Source organism: Heteronotia binoei, chromosome 9 (assembly GCF_032191835.1).
Source record: "Heteronotia binoei isolate CCM8104 ecotype False Entrance Well chromosome 9, APGP_CSIRO_Hbin_v1, whole genome shotgun sequence".
Lineage (NCBI taxonomy): Eukaryota > Metazoa > Chordata > Lepidosauria > Squamata > Gekkonidae > Heteronotia > Heteronotia binoei.
Genome location: NC_083231.1, coordinates 79,990,360 through 80,009,041, shown reverse-complemented (window position 1 = coordinate 80,009,041; position 18,682 = coordinate 79,990,360). Strand labels below are relative to the sequence as shown.

At 42.2% G+C, this 18,682-nt stretch overlaps 1 protein-coding gene across 6 annotated transcripts in view; it reads right to left on the bottom strand.

Moving 5' to 3' along the window:
* PRDM5 (PR/SET domain 5) overlaps positions 1–18,682 on the bottom strand; it is a 137,438-nt gene that overhangs the window by 5,837 nt on the left and 112,919 nt on the right. For 4 of the 6 annotated variants that reach the window (XM_060246844.1, XM_060246845.1, XM_060246846.1 and 1 more), the window contains one exon: positions 3,045–3,149. The exons of the other annotated variants lie outside the window; for them this stretch is intronic. In XM_060246844.1, coding sequence (XP_060102827.1) covers positions 3,045–3,149 — 105 coding nt within the window. The remainder of the gene's footprint in view (positions 1–3,044; positions 3,150–18,682) is intronic. 6 annotated transcript variants of the gene reach the window in all.

Here is an 18,682-nt window from a genome sequence, read left to right as displayed (position 1 = left end):
CATCCTCAAGTTTAAGAACTGGACAGAATTAATTTCCATGGAATAATTATATTGATAGGCACTTTTTAAAAAAGGAACTACCAAAGAAGCAAATCCAACATTTTGTTCTTCATTAATCAACTTTTAACAAAGTCCAATAAAACTTTCTTCTACAAAATTATATATCCAGGGGGTATAATCTTGGTAGCCCTTCCATTTTAGTTGACACTATCTCTTTAATCAAGTGGAAAGAAGTCAAACAAACAAAAAGATACCCTTCAGGTGTAATTTTGGCTACTAGCATTAGCAGAGATTGCTACAAAGGAATGACACATACATTGCAAAAACCCCTCAAAGCTAAAGGCTTGCAATCCTAGCCACTTTTACAGTGCAACTTACTTCTGAGTATACGTGCAGAAATGTCAGGCATAAAGCCATGCAAATTTCTGACAACAGTTAAATTAAGAAATGTAATATATAACTGGGAGGGTTAATCCCCTATATTAAATGGGCCATTATTTAACTGACACATTGTTTCTGATGTTGAAATGTTGCATTAAAATAGGACTATTAATGTGTGAAATGCTTTAAAAATTTGGATACAATCCATTCCACTATACCTGTATATGCAGACTCATCAGAACCCTGTTTTTTGTACCCACATACCATATGCATGCAGGTGAAACCATTAATGGAACTGGGAAGTCTGTGTGTACTTCATACTCCTTCTCCACGCAATGCAACACAATCCATCTGGCCTCGATGAGACCCAGGGCTAGGGTTCCCAAATCCCCCGCTAGGCCTGGAGACCCCCGATTTGGAGCCTCCTCCCCCCGCTGGCCATAAAATGGAAAGCGGGGGGAGGGGAGGGGGAGAACGGCAGCCCTTCCCACCCAGCCCCGATTGCAGCAGCCAGAGCTCTTCCGTTTTCTCAGGCTGCTTCCCGCCCCCAGTCAGCTGGCCGGTGAAGGGAGGGGAGCCCAGCCATGCCCCCAAATGACCATGTGCCTTTGCACCTCCGGAGGTGAGTGAGTTCTGCCGGCTTCCTATTCCATAAAGTGCCCAGCTGGTGTGCCTGTGTTGCTGTGAAAAGCTGGCAGCAACTCGTGAGTACAGAGTCCCCTGTATCAGATTTGCCAGAAACGGGGGGGTGGGGGGGAGAGGGAAACGTCTTCTCATAGGGTATAATGGGGAATTGATCTGGAGGTTTCGGGGGCTCTGGAGGAGCTGTTTTTTGAGGTAGAGGCACCAAATTTTCAATATAGTATCTAGTGCCTCTCCCCAAAGTATCCCCCAAATTTCAAAACGATTGGACCAGGGGGTCCAATTCTATGAGCCCCAAAAGAAGGTGCCCTTATCCTTCATTATTTCCTATGGAAGGAAGACATTTAAAAAGGTGTGCTGTCCCTTTAAATGTGATGGCCAGAACTCTCTTGGAGTTCAATTATGCTTGTCACACTCTTGTTCCTGGCTCCGCCCCAATGTCTCCTGGCTCCACCCCCAAAGTCTCCTGGCTCCACCCCCAAAGTCCCCAGATATTTCTTGAATTGGACTTGGCAACCCTACCCAGGGCCTTTTCAGCTCTGGCCCCTGCCTGGTGGAATGAGCTCCCCCTGGACATCTGGGCCCTGAGGGATCTGCTCCAATTCCTCAGGGCCTGTAAAAACAGAGCTCTTTTACCAGTCTTTTAGCTGAGGCAGTGGACAGCACTTGTTACTGCTCCTCCCCCTCATTCCATCCCAGTGCTATAAGATCTGCTGGACCTGGACAATAGGCCTTCTCTGTGAGGCAGAACCTGCCATTTTAGTCTCTATTGTCACTCTGTAGTTTTAGATTTTATATATATTTTAAAATGGGTCTTTTATTGTTTTTTACTGTCGATTGTTTTTATGATGTAATCAGCCCTGAACCTGTTCTATGGAAAGGGTGGGCTAAAATAGAATAAAATAAATAAATAAAAAACACATTTATGCTCTACGCATGAGTGACTTGTGTCATGCAAAGTGGGATTGTTGGATAAAGGCTCCTGTTCTCTATAATGGTCTGTTGCGCTGCTTGCATGTATACTAAGATGAGAAGTTGGGGAACATGAGTATGTTGTAACTGCAGGAATCCTTCATGCACACTTACTGTACTTACAGATGGTTTAGAGACCATGCCCTTTATTAGTACTAGGAAAAGAAAGGTTCCTGTTATTCCCCTTTTTAAAGTTGAGAAATTAACGCTCATGCCTAAGAATGCTTTCCTGGAAGTACGCCTCACTGAATAACTTACTTCTGAGTAGACCTGCATAGGGTTGCTTTTTAAACGAGTCCACTGGTAAAGCAGGTATTTAATTCCTTTTCATATAGATCCTTAGACATTATATTCTAGTCACTTTATTTTCAAAATACAATTCTATAAACATAAGTAAACATTGAAATTGTTTCTATAATGACACATGAAAATCAATAATTATTCAATGTGCCTGGCCTACTTTTTTATTTAAAACAAGTTTTATATTTAAAAAAGAAAATGATGGCAGGGCCAAGGCACTCAAGGAGCCATGCACAAACAGCATATAAACTGATTTGTATTAACTTCATATCAGCCTTTCATAAAATCTATTTTGTATTTTAATAAGATTTAATTAAGGTTTTAGAATGTCTGTAGTATACACAGTACACGCATATATACTCAGTTCCTTTTGAACCATTTAATGACTTAATATGTTTTGCAGGGATTCATCAGATAGGTTGCAACAAAACCAATTATATGGCTGAAAGTTAATCTTCAATTCTTAAAACTATCCTGCAAAAAGGAGCTTCATGTCTAATAATCTCAAATGTCCTAGCTGCAATCGTAATAGTGTAAACAAGATTGATATGCTATAAAATACGTGAATATATTGTCCTTAGCAAAAAAAAAAGTTAATAAAACTACAGACTGATGTTACAAATGCACATCACTCGAGAGTTTTTGAGAAAGTCTGCCAAATTCTGAAAACGTATGCAACCATGTGCAACTTGAAAATTCATTGAGGTGAATATTCCCCATGGGGCTGAGTAAAGGAAAATCAAACTCACATCACATTGAAAGGGCTTTTCTCCGGTGTGAGTCCTCATGTGCTCGTCGAGGCCGCGCTTCTGACTGAAGGCCTTGTTGCACTCTGAACACTGGTATGGTTTTTCCTGTAACACAGTGACAAGAGTGGGAGCAAAAGCGAGTTAGTGCAGAGCACAAGTTGTTAATGGGACATAATTCCATGCTGGATGGAGGTACAAGCTTTGTGACAATTCTGAGGGCCTGAAGTTACAGCACAGAACAGCAAAATGACTCTTAAAAGGCAAACCAAAAGCTGGGAAACCTGTGGTCTTCCAATTTAACACTCGTTTAGGAATTAATTATCTTTCCTCTGTTTTTACAGCCAATATTTTGTTGGAAGGGCATGAACAACAGAAAAACATGCTGTCTCAGAAAAGTTTTAACTTAGAACCCACTTAAATTAAGGCACTTCAGTGGAAGCCATTTTAATCCTACTAACCATAATGCCAAAGATCAAAATTGCAAAAGCTTACCAGAATCGTATAATAAAAGGGAAATATTTACACATGCAGCACTGAAGACAACTGCAGGAAGTCTAAACACTAGCACTCCAAGTCTGTGGGCATGTTTTGTAGTTTAGCCGATAATGTGAGATGAACATTTTTTTTATGTACCATATAAATATATTACCACATAAATACAACTTTCTTAAACTTCCATGTTAGTTTGAAGGTGTCAATAACCCCCCGTTAGGTTTACTATACATAAGCACTGCACTCCACAAAATCCTCTGGTTTATAAAATGTAGGTACCTAATGACAGAGCTTTCTTGCATTGGCTCTGTGTTTCAGATATATGTTTACCCATTTTGGTGGTTTTTAATATACACACACACACACACATGTATGTGTGTGTGTGTGTGTGTGTGTATATATATATAATTTTGGGTAACTGCTATTTCTCAAAATATAACAGAATAAGAATTTTCTAAGACTCCACCCCACATCCATATTCTTGTAGGTCTGGTCTTCAAGCTTCTATGTCTATGGGATTCCCCCCCCCCCTCCCTTCATCTTCAATATTCCATAGACAAGACTCTGTAATTTTTACAGAACAGTATGATTAGCTCAACCATATGAAGAACAGGCTTTACCAACACACCCTGAATTTATTTTGCATCGTAGTTAATGCAAACCACATTCTGCATAAACTCTCTGAACATTTTATATGCATATGCTAAAAAAAAGCAGTAGAGTTTTGCATTTCAGATAGAGATAAAGATAGATGAAAATTCCATACAATTTCTGTGTTCAGTTATATTTTCCCTGTGATTTGAAGATGCTACCTAGTTCCTATGAATCAATGAATTTGCTCACTCCATCACTACACTTGGAAGGGTTCTCTTAGAATATGTGTGTTTGATGGAGACCTAACATTTTTATTTGATTGTTTTCTAATATTTATTATTACTTCGCTGTGCATCATCAAGTATATGGGTTGGATCCAACTAGTTTCCTGAAAATGAATAAATGAGGGATTCCCCTTTGTCCATTAAAAGGGCTATGCTGAGAACTATGGGACTTGCATGGACAAAAGCCATGTGGATATGGACTCTAGTATGCAGGGGAACTGGGCAAGACTGAGTGGAAAAGTTGGCTGGATTACAAATTGACATATATCATTTTTTAAAAACAAGACTGTTAGCAAAATTGCTGTGGATCTCCTTTTTAGATGGGGGAATTAGCAGAGAAAACCTGGGTAGAGCTTAGGAGGGATCTTTTACCTATTTACAGAGGTGCAGTTTCAGAATAAAACTCCAACAGTAGAATAGTTTTTAAAATAAAATGTTTACTTAGAAAAAATATATTAAAATACAATCACACATTCAAACAATCAAGCATTCATAACAAGAGACTAGGAAATAAGTGATGAGGAATAGAGGGATGTTTAGGAATATTGCAGGGTGGGGTGATACTACCTGGTCCATGGACCCTTGAAGCAGAAGGCATGAAGGTGGAGAACAGCCCAAACAGAGCTTGGGGATGCAAGTCTGGGGTAGGGTAAGACGAGACATACTGAACTGGCAGGCCACATGGCCTTATATTACCATCATGTCTCCAGGCTATAGTATTAGGTAACTCATGACTAGTCTCTCTCTCGGCTTGACTTCGCGAACGAAGATTTAAGAAGAGTGCAGTAGTCCACGTCTGCTGCAGGCTCACTGGTGGCTGACAAGACCAATGCGGGACAGGCAGATCCGGCCACAGTGGCTGCAGGAAAAGTCTGATTTGGGGTTGGTGCTGTAGCAGTGCGATTCTTCCTCAATCTCCTTTTGTCCTCAAGACCAGCTATGCGTGCGTTCTCAAAGGAAAAGACAGCCTGGTGGATGGTGTGCCTCCATGCTTTGCGATCTGAGGCTAGGTCAGACCACTGGTGATGGTTGATGCGACAGGTGCCAAGGGATTTCTTCAAGGAGTCCTTGTACCTCTCCTTTGGTGCCCCTCTATTTCGATGGCTGGTGGAAAGTTCGCCATACAGAGCAATCTTGGGAAGGCAGTGGTTTTCCATCCTAGAAATATGCCCTGCCCAGCGCATGACTAGTGGTCAGGTGACTTATGACACTGCATGATGCCCATGCATGTCATTGCTGATGTCATCAAAAAGGGACAGAAAGGGGGAGGCTCCCAGAAACTTGATAGGATTAGTGAGTAATGCTGGGTTTACCTAGTGTAAACCAGCTTAAACAAAGAAACACCAATGGGGAATTTGGAGCCAATGTATCTCATTGTAACACCAGAGTAACACAGTGGGGACTATCTGCATGACAAGATTATGACCTGGCCGGTGATCTTCTTTCTAGGCTCCTTCTTTGTGTCCAGCGATCTCCTTAATGGCTAACAGGAAGAGTCTTTTTGTTATGTGTAGGCATGGTAGCAAGCTCTTTTGTGTGACTATGGGCTACTCCATCTGCATCTGCATTGACATACCTGAAGAATGTGACTCTCCTGCTTTACCTTTATGGTGGCTGAACAAGATGGATCCAGGGTCCCCTTCATCATGGCTTCTGCTGAAATCTGTCCACATCACTTCTGGACAGAAGTACAGTTGTGTTCTTCATGGCTTGGCAGCTTCTTGGAGAAGCCTAATATAGAGTCCTTCTATGCAGTGAAATGCATAGTCACAGCAATGGCAGCAATGGCAGGAACAAGCAGGAGGGCCTCTTAGCTAAGCTGGAGTGTTTGCTGTTTGGCCCCACACAGAGTAAAATGTCCACATTGGGCTGGTGCCCAGGTAAATTACTGGACTCAAGTAAAGCTGAGAGTCCAATATAGCAGGATGCATATGCTTATTAAGCAACATGGTTAACAGTAACTGAGAGTCCAGGGAGTCTGGCACCAGGGCCAGAGTAAACACAGTCCATTAAAGATGGAGGAGGGCTTGGGCCTAACAACTGGACCAAAAAACTGAAAGTGTGGAACTCCACTTGCAGAATGGGTATTTGCCACCTCATGGTTGATACTGCAGCTTCCCCTGTTGCCTAAAAACCTGCATATTAGGATTTTGGCATTCTTGGAAATAGTAGAGGGCATGGCATGCAGAAGCAGTGGGGAGGGGGAATTAGTAGGAAGCACCCCTCCTTCTTGTACGTGTGAAAGTGTCTTCAGTTCTGATCATTCAATTAAAGTTTGGATCAATTCACTCACCTTAAACGTAAGTTTTATGTATGCTGCTCCAATGGCCACATAATAGGTCAGTGACTTACATTTCACATAACTCATAGATAAATTCTTAACTACCTCTGGAAATGCCTCCCTTTCTGATATATTTGTGGCATGTTTTCTTTTTTATGCTGACTATATGGTTGTACTGTCTCTCAAACAAGACAGCCTACTTAGGATGTTGCACAGGCTTAGCAACTTCTGCAAAGAAACTCTTGTCATGTATCAGTCACTCTAAGACTAAAGTGATTTTTTTTAAAAAATAGAAAGAATCCCCATAAATTGTGGTGACACACAGACAACATCCCAATAGATCAGTGTTGCAGTTTTAAATTCCTGGGATAAAATTTTCTGAAAATCTCATCTGGAAGGCTCATTTGGCAGTAATGAAGTCCTCAGTTGCAAAATTGACTGGGAATATCCTTAAGTTCTATACAGGGCCTTTTTTTCTGGAAAAAGAAGTGCCGGAACTCTCAAGAGGGAAATGAAGGAGAAACACATGGGCGTCCATCATGAACTTTTAAATGTTTTTGATAATTTTGTTTCCACTAAGAGGATTTGTAACTACATTCCACAGCATTCCCCCAGGAAAAAAAAAGTCCTTGTTCTATCGCTCAAAAGCTGTCTTCTTGATAGACCCCACCTTAAAATTGTTCCAGAGTAAAGTCATTATCCAACTCCTCTATATGGGTGAGTTCTAGGGTTGGGACAATAACATGATACCTAGTCTGGATATAACACAAAACTCTTTTCTAAAGAGAATGTGAGGATTCCTGCCTCAAGGAACTTCAGCTACCCTGCCGCAAACGAAATCTGACTTGCCTTCTACTAGGGCCCATACATGCTGCCTTAATTAATTACTGGATAAAGTTGAAGAATTCGCCTTTTAATCATCTTTCGGTGCTTTATCCAGCTCCAGAAGGACAGCTCTTAGGTTGTCAGTTATCACAGGATTTTCTGCTGCCACCCAATACCTGTTGATTTGCAGGGCTTCCCCATTGGATGGGTTTAAAGCTCAGGATATCATATTTAATATAGATGCCGCCCTAGATAGGAGAACCATTATCAGTTCTAGATTTTCACTGAGGTTTAAACTGCTCAGGCAAGATCACACCAGAGCTTCCTATTTGTCCAGCCTCATCTTCCACAAATTTTCCTTGCAGCCATTTTAGTCAGGCTAGCCTCACATTTACTCATTAAGTCATTTGTATGATGTCACTGTAAGTACTGGCTGCCCCAAAATATTCATGCAAAACTTTTGCCCTGATATTCAATATGCTGTATTCTCTGCTATGTACTAGGGGTGTGCAACCCCCCCTCCCCTCAAAAAAAAAAAACAATGGTAATTTTTTTGGTTCAGGTCTATTGGACCTGATTTTTTTTTAGTACTTCTGAAAAACCCCAGACCCAAATACTGATATGGTATTTGAATCTGGGATTTTTCAGAAATCCTGAATTTTTTCAGATTCAATAGACCTGAACTGAAAAAAAAATGTTTGTTTTTTTAAAAAGCCAGAATGACCCTGGGGCTGGCCCCAGGATCTCTGTGCAATGGGGAGGGTCTCTCCCTGTCGCACGCAGACCTGACTTGGAGGGCTTCTCCTGGTTAACCTGCACCACAGGACAAGCTGATGCCAGGATCTGCATGCAGTGGGGAGGCAAGAGGGGCTCCTGGCACCTGGCTGATCCTGGGCTGGCTCCTCTTGCAGCTTGGTTTTAACTTGAAAAAAAAAATCATCTTTTATTTGGGCTCAGCAATACTGGTAGCAGAATCAGCTCCTTTGATCTGTAGTTGGCTTAATTAATATCTAAATTTCATACCAGTATGGTTATATTTTTATATTGGTTTTTGATATCTCTGGACTGTTTTGTGCTGGTTACATACTGTAATAAAGCAATGATGATGATATCAAAAAATACCAGTAAGATATTTTTGTGGTATTTTTTTCATCTCGGTTTATGCCAAATGCACACCCCTGCTATGTACTTGTCCTGACAATTTTAACATTGTTTTTAGTATTTTACTTGTGTTTTTACTGTAATATTTTTTACTGCTCAGACAGCTACCATTATATTGTTATGGCCTTTGGCCTCATAGAGTAAAAATTCTACCTACCTACCTACTAATTAAACCAGGCAGTAGGTTCCCAGCCATATGGGGGCTCTCTGTATGTCAAAGAGTTTCTGATTTTAATGGTAGAATTTTGCTTGATATCTTCCTAATATATGATATTTAGAAATAATTCTGATTTTCACAAAGCCATGTTCTTTGGGCAGACATGATGGTGAAACCTCATGTCAAAATCTTCCTTCCTACATTGTCCCTTGAAGCTGAGGTCCAGCCTTGAAGCTGAGGTCCAGTATATTATTTATTTTATTTCAAATATTTCTATGATGCCTCTTCAGAGACCTGATTGAGGCAACTTACAATTAAAAACCACAAAACTCATTTAAAAACAGGTATTACAACAAACAATTGGCCATAAAACAGAAGCAGTCCATTAAAAAAAAACAATTAAAAGCCTGGATAAAATATATATTTTGGCCTAGTACCTGAAAGGCCTCCAAAACAGCAACAATCTAGACTGTCCCCCCTTCGACACCCTACACCAAAAATCAGTACATCAGGGGAACAGCTAAGTCAGAATCCTTCATCCAAGCAGGTTTTTTTTTCGTGTGTAGGAAAAAATTTCCTGTGAAATAATATTCAGTCATGCAAAGCAAAACACAGTCTGACCCAGTCATAGGGTTGCCAGGTCCTTTCAAGCAGCCAGCGGGGGATGGAGGTGCACTTTCTGAGAGCAGCAACATGCCTATGTGACCCAGAAGTGATGTGGGCATATCGGATACATGGGGGTGGGGTACAACAATGTTCTGGTTTTGGAACAAAACTTTATGGTAGAATTAACTTCCCCAATGTGCCTATGTCACTTTCCGATCATGTAGGCACATCACTGAAATGTTGGGCATTCATCCCTTTTTTGGGGGAAGGGGGAGTAATTACCTAGCTGACCAGCTACAAAGAGGTGATGCCTAGCAGTAGGAGACCTCCTCTCCCACCCCGGGACACACACATTTAGCTCCTCATCTGGTATTTATGGAAAGCAGGTATTTGTTTTCCATTGTTGACAATAGCACATGAATTCATGAGAGGACATTACCACGTGATTTACTAATTTTCTAGATCTCTTTGAGTACTGACAATGGTATCAAAACTAGCTTTTCTTAAAGAGATTATTCCACAAAACAACCAATAATAATGGCAACCATTCTTGTTTCTTTTACCAGTAACAGATAAAATGTAGGAAAAGGTGCCAGTGAGCATGCTCTCTACATCAATAAATGTAAACAAAACATAACAATAAAAACTATACCAACAGTTCAGGAAGAAAATTAATGTCATTACAAAGGACAACACTGACAATTAAGACATCAAAAGAAAGATAAAAAAATTCAAGGTGGGGGAACTAACAACAAAGAGAAGGTCATCCAGAAGATAATAAAAAACTGAATTTTGCAGACACAGAAAGATTGCTAGAACTGTAAATTCCAAATGTTTATAGAGTATCCTTCAGATTAAAGAAGAAATGACTTCTAGTTGCTAAAGCAGAAGAACTGCACTGGATTTACTGATGACAGAAACATAAAAATTGGTTAGGAGTATGGATAGCTGTCCCTTTCACTAAGAGGCTTAGTGAATATAAAATACACCAATCATAAATCAAAGCATCTATCATTAAGGAAGCTCTATGACATTCCTCCTTTGGGGAACCAACAACCTGGAAATCAAATGCATACCTTGGTGATACATTACAACTACAAAACACTCTCTTGGTACCTACACGTCTTTCCTTATGTTTTTCTTGTGCTGCAATCTTTTCTGAAGCTTCTATCTGAGCAGGGACTTCAAAGTTTTATGACTTGTACTTTGGAATTCATATTTCTAGATATTACCATGCTTCTCTGCTAAGCCTCTCTTAATTGTTTTATATTTTTCCCCCAGTGTTTTTGTTTAAAAAGTATTATACTGAACTGATTCACACAAACCCTTGTTGGGTCATCTTTTTAACAGCAGCTTCACAGAAGATTCCAGTTAATACATGCTAAAAAATCGTAACTTCATACTATCAATATTTACAATATTTAACTTATTATATTAAATGTTTATGTATCCTTATTTATTACCCATAAAACACTTGCAGCCACAGCTAGGCTTTATACTTTTGGAACACAGTCAACTTGCAACTCCTAAAACTGTGGCCACTATGGCTGTATGATACTGACACATCCATGATTTTATGAAATGCAGCCCTAAGCTTTGAGTGGCCCTTTACAGAGTCAGAGTACTTTCTCCCCACACCAATCTTTACTAAGGTTGTCAGATCTGAGTTAGGAAATTCCTGGAGATTTGGGGGTGGAGTCTGGGGAGAGCCGGTTTGGGAAGGGATCTTAATGGGATATAATTTCATAGAATGCACCCTTCAGAGCAGTCATTTTCTCCAAAGGAACTGACCAGTCCGGGAGATCTTCAGGCACCACCTTGAGGTTGGCAACCCTACCTTCAACATTTTTGTAGTTCATTGCAACTGTGCTTTAGCTCTAGCAGCTTTAGGAGAAGAAAGGAAAGCATGTTTCTCTGAGATGATTCTTAGTCACCTCTACCCATGACCTTTTCTTATTTCCTCAGAGTCCTGGCAAGACCTGGCAAAAATGAAGCGCAGCAATGGCAGGGACACTGTGTAACTGCCTGCTGCCCACCCCACCCCCCAAGGACAAGTATCTGGACAAAGGGCCTATTTGTTGAATTAGTCAATCCAAGTAACCTTCATTTCTTTGTGCTGGCTGCCTCCCCAGTTGCCTACCGGCAATGGATCACTGGGGCACCATTTGATATAGCAGACTAATTTGTTAGGGTTTTAATTTGTAATATTGGATTTCTGAATTGTAAACATGTTGATTTTATTGTACATCTAACTGTAGGAAGCTGCCCTGAGCCCTGTTTGGCAGGGAAAGGAGTGGGATATAAACTGAACAAATAAATACATTATCCAGACCCCTCCCCAAATTGTACTGAATTTTCAAAACTTTGTAAATGTTCTCACAGTGCTTAACTGGCTAGCGTAGTACAACAAAAATTGTATCTTATTTTAATATAATATTATCATATATATGAGCTTTAGTCTTCAAAAGTTACCAATCCTGGGATCAATGTTAGGAATTATGCCAGTGTTTTGTACAAAAGGAAAGGTTAGAACTGGGTTCCTGCCCCCACAGAGATTCTTGTAAATAACCACAGCCTTTTGCGTCTGGCTTGGGGAATAAAATTCCCTTTGCCGCCAATGTATACAACAGAGCAATAATATCAGCATTCAAACATGATATGGGTGATCTATCCACAAGAGCATAGTTAACAGCAAGCTATCACACAGTTAGGCATGCCACCAATGAAAAAGAAATAAGAATCCAACAGAGTTCTACAAACCCCTCTCTTTGGTCTGGAAAACCCCTGCTGACTTCATCAGATGAGCCAGAGTGGGCAAGTTCCTTCCTTTTTGGATTGCAATTTAAAGAAAGCCCTTGTTTGTGTAGCAGCTGTAGTAACAGATGACTGAGTGTGTGAATTCCAAAGTCACTGCATTTTTTAACCCTTCACTGGAAAAAAACCTCTGAAAGATTACTTTTATTGTTAGTAATGCAGTGGTGGAAGTCTTGATTCAAAAACCACTTTGCCTATTAGAAATTTTGGTGATCTCAAAGACACAGGCCAACACCATGAGAGTACACCTAGAGATCATGTTTAAAACCACAGCAATTATAATACAAACAAAAGGAACTACACCACAAAATTGCTTGTTATATTTTGTTTAAATAGTGGCTTTTCAAAATTTCTAGATTTGTTACTTGCAGCTAAAGATTTGGCTGAATAGTTGAAAGTTTCAAACAAATAGTTTAAATTTAGACCCGTATGCTTTCCCTGCTACTGACACTGCCCCAGATCTTGATCTGATTCTGTTTCTGTTTCCCTTTCCCTGTTTCCCTTTCCCTATCTCTTGTGAATGCCAGACTTTGAGGAAGGTTTTGATCCAAGTCCAAGTACCTTCTACTTCTCTAACAGCAGATAACACTGATTGCTAGCAGTTCCCTTCAGAAATTACATTTGCTGTGAACATTCAATTACATCACAGCAGCTCAAAAATGATTGCTAGAGCTTACGGGTACTAGCTTATAGTACTAGAGCTTAAAATTTATATATATTGCACTGTGAATGTATGTGGTCAGGAGACAACTCAGGTGAAGAAGAGGTGAGGGATAAATGTGAGCAAATATTACTGAATGTACACATTCGTGTATATGTCGCCCACTAAGGGGCAAGTTATGCGGCTTGGGTCATTTTGGCTCCACAAAATGGCACAGGAGGTGAAGGGGGACCTCTGAATAATTAATGAAAACCCCTATAATAATGAATGAAAGCATGTTTCTTCCTTTAAAAAGAGGGTGTCTGATGCAATGTTCATTAGAATCACAGACAGCCATCAGTGGGTGTGGATACACAGATGTGTATTGGATAACACAAAGAGGCCTTACTGAGAAGCTTCTTGCTTGAGCTGATAACGCATGGAGACAGAAGGTATGGAAAAATACTAGAAGGGGGGTGAGGAATGTTGAATCAGATAACTTGTAGGGCCTGCCTGCTAAGCTTGCTTTGTGCTTTAAAAGATGGTCTGAGGATCAGGGGAGGGGAGGTTCAGTATTTTTGGAGCTATGATGCCCAACTGGACCCTGCTTATGGTACCAGAAATAAAATACCTTGTTTCATACCAGTATGTGTGCGGCTCCGTTATTTTCCTGCTACAGAGGAAGGCAGAAAACTCTCCTTCCCTTGCCCATAGTCCCAATCTGAATTTGCCCCCTGTTCTAAATGGTGCTTCTAAATGGAGTTTTCACACAGGGAACTTGTAGCTGCAGTATGGCTTCAGGTCCCCATGCTGAACTCATGCAAAAAGGTAACCTGCAATCTGGCCCTTAGTTTTAACTGAGGATGTGATCTAAGGAAGACAAGAGATGGCACCTCTTCTGAGTTCTAAACAAGCAGTTTTAGGCACAGGAGGAGGAAAGGAGAAAGGGCAAGTGAAAATGCCAAGGAATCATCCCTGATGGATTATACTGTGTTAATACATTTTCCTCTAATTATGTAATACAGGTATATTCCACTGTTAATTGTATGTACTATACTGTTCTTATTGTGTTGCTTTTAATTGTGTAATCTGCTTTGAGTCTCAGTAAAAAAGGCAGACAAATAACTAAATATTTATGAACAGTGAACCAGGGGAAACCAATAAACAAGATATCTGGTGAAACTCAAAATGGTGGAAAAGAAGGATTTAGACAGGAAGAGCCAGGACAGATATTGCTCTGTTCTTAGCTGGCAAAACTAATCTAAAATACATTTCCTTGTTCTGGAAAAATATAATAGTCAACTTCGGAGAAAGAAAAAAATGGTGAATTAAATAAAATCCCATCCTGTATAGGGAAAAAAAAGTCAAATGTGAGGTCACTGAAGCAGTACAAACAATAGCAGTTCAATGTATAGTAAAGCACTTTTGTGTTCCACTGATTTCAAAGGGATTTAAGCATATAACACTACTCTGGATTCTGTCCAATCTCTTTAAGGTGACATGCTGGTAGATGTTCTCTTGCCTTGCCACTTGGGAAATATAAATGGAATTATGCATTTTAAAAACAACAACTCAGTATTCAATTAGCTAGTCATCCATTATCCTATGATAATATGATCTCCCAAAGACTATTTTTTTAACTTTATATCACTTGTTTGGAAAAAACAAGGAACATTGTTAATAAAAGGTAACTTTTCCCCTCTGTCTGGCTAGTCAAGCATTCATTATAATGAATAAAACAAAACATTAAATAAAGTGTCATTTCCCACTGATAGATGCAGGATTCTACTTATTTCTAACAGGCCTGCATTTTAAATACAGGGTACCTATACCTGTGGGACAATCACGATTGAGTCTGTATGAACCAGTCCATTCCTGTAACATTTTGAAATATTTTAAATCTTGATCTCTATTCTTCTTATTCTGATAGCTTGAATTTAGCAAATGAATTTCACTTGCTAAGCCACTACAGATATCTCAGTAAAAATTCTCTGCTCTTATTGTCTGCACTTACTACTTAAAACACTAATCCATGTTCATGTCTACCCTTAAAATTTTAAAATTTGCCCTTTTTAGGCAAAATTATTGAGAGGGCCGTGGCAGTGCAGTTACAGGAATTTCTGGAGGACGCTTCCGTCCTAGACCCATGCCAGTCCGGCTTCCGCCTGGGCCATGGGACAGAAACAGTCCTGGTCGCCCTCATGGATGACCTCCGACGGCAACTGGATCGAGGCGGCTCGGCAGTATTGCTGTTGTTAGACCTATCGGCGGCGTTCGATATGGTCGACCACCGGCTGCTGACCCGGCGCCTCGCCGAAGCAGGAATTCGGCGGCTAGCCTTACAGTGGCTCTCCTCCTTTCTTGAGGGTCGGGGACAAAGGGTGGCAGTTGGGGGGGAACTGTCTCAGAGGTACCCACTTCATTGCGGAGTGCCTCAGGGAGCAGTCCTCTCCCCGATGCTGTTTAACATCTTTATGCGCCCCCTTGCCCAGATTGCACGGAGGTATGGGCTGGGTTGCCATCAATATGCAGATGACACTCAGCTCTATCTATTGATGGGCGACCGGGCTGGTGATGTCCCAGCAAATTTGGACCGGGCACTACAAGCCGTGGCTGACTGGCTCAGGCTGAGCGGGCTGAAGTTGAATCCGGCGAAGACTGAGGTCCTTTGCGTGGGCCGCGGCGGACCGGGAGGGGAGACTACTTTACCGGCCTTTGACGGTGCGCCACTGGTACCGGTGCGCAGAGTCAAGAGCCTGGGAGTGCTACTGGAGTCCTCCCTATCAATGGAGGCCCAAGTAGCTGCCACTGCTAGATCCGCCTTCTTCCATCTTAAGAGGGCGAGGCAGTTGGCTCCCTTCCTGGAGCGCGTCGACCTAGCAACTGTGATCCACGCAACGGTCACTTCGAGGTTAGACTACTGCAATGCCCTCTACATGGGGCTGCCCTTGTACCGAACACGGAGACTCCAGGTAGTCCAGAACGTGGCGGCCAGGCTGTTGGAGGGACTACCACGGTGGGAGCCTGCACGGCCTGGGCTGCGCAATCTGCACTGGCTACCGGTTGTCTACCATGTTCGCTATAAGGTGCTGGTTATTACCTTTAAAGCCCTATATGGCCGAGGACCTGCCTACCTAAAGGACCGCCTCTCCCCATATATACCCCGGAGAGCACTGAGATCTGGTTCCCAGAATTTATTAACAATCCCTGGGCCAAAAGAAGTTAGGCTGAAGGCCACTAGGGAGCAGGCCTACTCGGTGATAGCCCCTCGTTGGTGGAATGACCTTCCAGAGATGGTGCGAGCCCTGCGGGACCTGAACCAATTCCGCAGGGCTTGCAAAACATTTCTTTTTCAGTTGGCATTTGAGACATCTTGTGGTATTTGAGACAGAACCTGATTAACGAACGAACAGATACTTAGCCATCTTATATACATCAGGACTATATCATTTTAGCACCTATTTTATATGTTTTATGTATTTTAAATAACTTATTTGTAATTAATGCTTAAATTGCTATGTTTTATGTGAATCATGGGACTCTCATGTCTGTTAGCCGCCCTGAGCCCGCCTAGCGGGGAGGGCGGGATATAAAAATAAAATATTATTATTATTAAATATTATTATTATTATTAAAATATTGCAACCATCTACTTTCTCTTCCATAAGGAAGAAAAGTACCGTATTTTTTCGGACCATAAGACGCACTCCCCCCCCCCAAAAAAAGTGGGGGGAAAGTGTGTGCGTCTTATGGTCCGAAGGTACGTACCTTCAGGGGGGGGCGATCCGCTGCCTCTGCCTCCGATCCGGCACTTCCCCCATTGCCTGCCTGCCTGGCTCCATCTTCTTCAGGCAAGCGCTGGGATCGCTCCACGTGGCCCCATCGCAAACCCAGCACTTTGTCTGTTTGTGAAGCTTAATAAATGTGTTTTACATTTCATTGTTAAATATAGGAAACATCAAACTCTGAGTTGGAACATTCATTGAGATTTTGGGGCACAGGCTGGGGAGGATGGGATGTGGGGATGGCAGAATCTTGGCAGGATATAATGCAAAGAGCCCACCTTCCAAAGTCTGGAGATCAGTTATAATTCTGGGAGGTCTCCAGGCCCCACCTGAAGATTGACAACCCTAATTCAACAATTCAGCTACCGTATTTTTCAGCCCATAGGGCGCTCCGGACCATAGAACGCACCTTCCTCCTGGGGGGCGATCCGCTGCCTCTGCCTCCGATCCGGCGCTTCCCCCGCGCCTGCCTGCCTGGCTCCATCTTTTTCAGGCAAGCGCTGGGATCGCGCCACGTGGCCCCACAGCAAACCCAGCGCTTCGCAAGCGCCGGCTGCGGAGGGGGCAGCGTGCTTCCTCCTTGTCTGTCTGCCTGGCTCCACCTCTGATGCTTAAAGCAAGCGCTGGGATCGCTCCCTCTGCCCTCAGCGCTTGCTTTAAGCATCACAGATGAAGCCAGGCACACAGGCAAAGAGGAAGCACCCGCCCCCTCCGCAAACCCAGCGCTTCGCAAGCGCCGGCTGTGGAGAGGGCAGCGTGCTTCCTCCTTGTTTGTCTGCCTGGCTCCACCTCTGATGTTTAAAGCAAGCGCTGGGATCGGAGGGCAGAGGGAGCGATCCCAGCGCTTGCTTTAAACATTTATATCCCGCCCTCCACTCCAAAGAGTCTCAGAGCGGCTCACAATCTCCTTTACCTTCCTCCCCCACAACAGACACCCTGTGAGGTGGGTGGGGCTGGAGAGGACTCTCACAGCAGCTGCCCTTTCAAGGACAACCTCTGCCAGAGCTATGGCTGACCCAAGGCCATGCCGGCAGGTGCAAGTGGAGGAGTGGGGAATCAAACCCGGTTCTCCCAGATAAGAGTCCGCACACTTAACCACTACACCAAACTGGATCTGTCAAACTGTCAAACAGGTGTGCTGTCCCTTTAAATGTGATGGCCAGAACTCCCTTGGAGTTCAATTATGCTTGTCACACCCTTGCTCCTGGATCTGCCCCCAATGTCTCCTGGCTCCACCCCCAAAGTCTCCTGGCTCCACCCCCAGAGTCCCCAGATATTTCTTGAATTGGACTTGACAACCCTAGCTGTATCTCTAACTACATCATCACACTTGTATTATACAGTGCCAACATGCAAAGAGAATGGCGGCGGGAACACTGGCCCTATCTTTATCCATGAATGTGGCTCCAGGAACGATATGGAAATATATCCATACTAGCAAAGAAAATGTTCTCTCATTGAAAGCAATTGCCATTCAGTTAGCAGTGCTTCACTATCATGTTTAAATTTTCCAATTCCAAAGGCAAACAAAAATGTTTCATTTCTGTGTGGCTTCTGCTTTTAATTGTAAAATACATCACTAAGGATTAAAGACAACATCCATAACTAAAGAGCAATCAATCAAAATGTCAGAAGGTCTCAGAGTCTGTTACTGTGAGAGTTGGAAAATTATCACAATGTTTTTACAGAGTACAGTTGTGTGGCGGCACACATGTGTTATATGTCAAAGATTCTAGCTTAAGTCCCCGGCATTTTGGTTTAAAGGGATTCCAGGGCTAGCAAAGAGCTCCCGAGCAACATGGAGCATTCATCCCATTGCATATAGGGGGCTGCTTTGGGTTTTTTCCTCCCTAGTCTTTTTTTTTTTTTTAATTAAATTAAAAAAAAAAAAATAGACAGCCTTCTCCTTCTGGTGGTCTGTCTAGCAACAGTAAATTGGGAAACTTTTTCTGTGGTAGGTCTAGTCATTTGAAAGAAGTTTATCAGAGGGAGGGCAAAG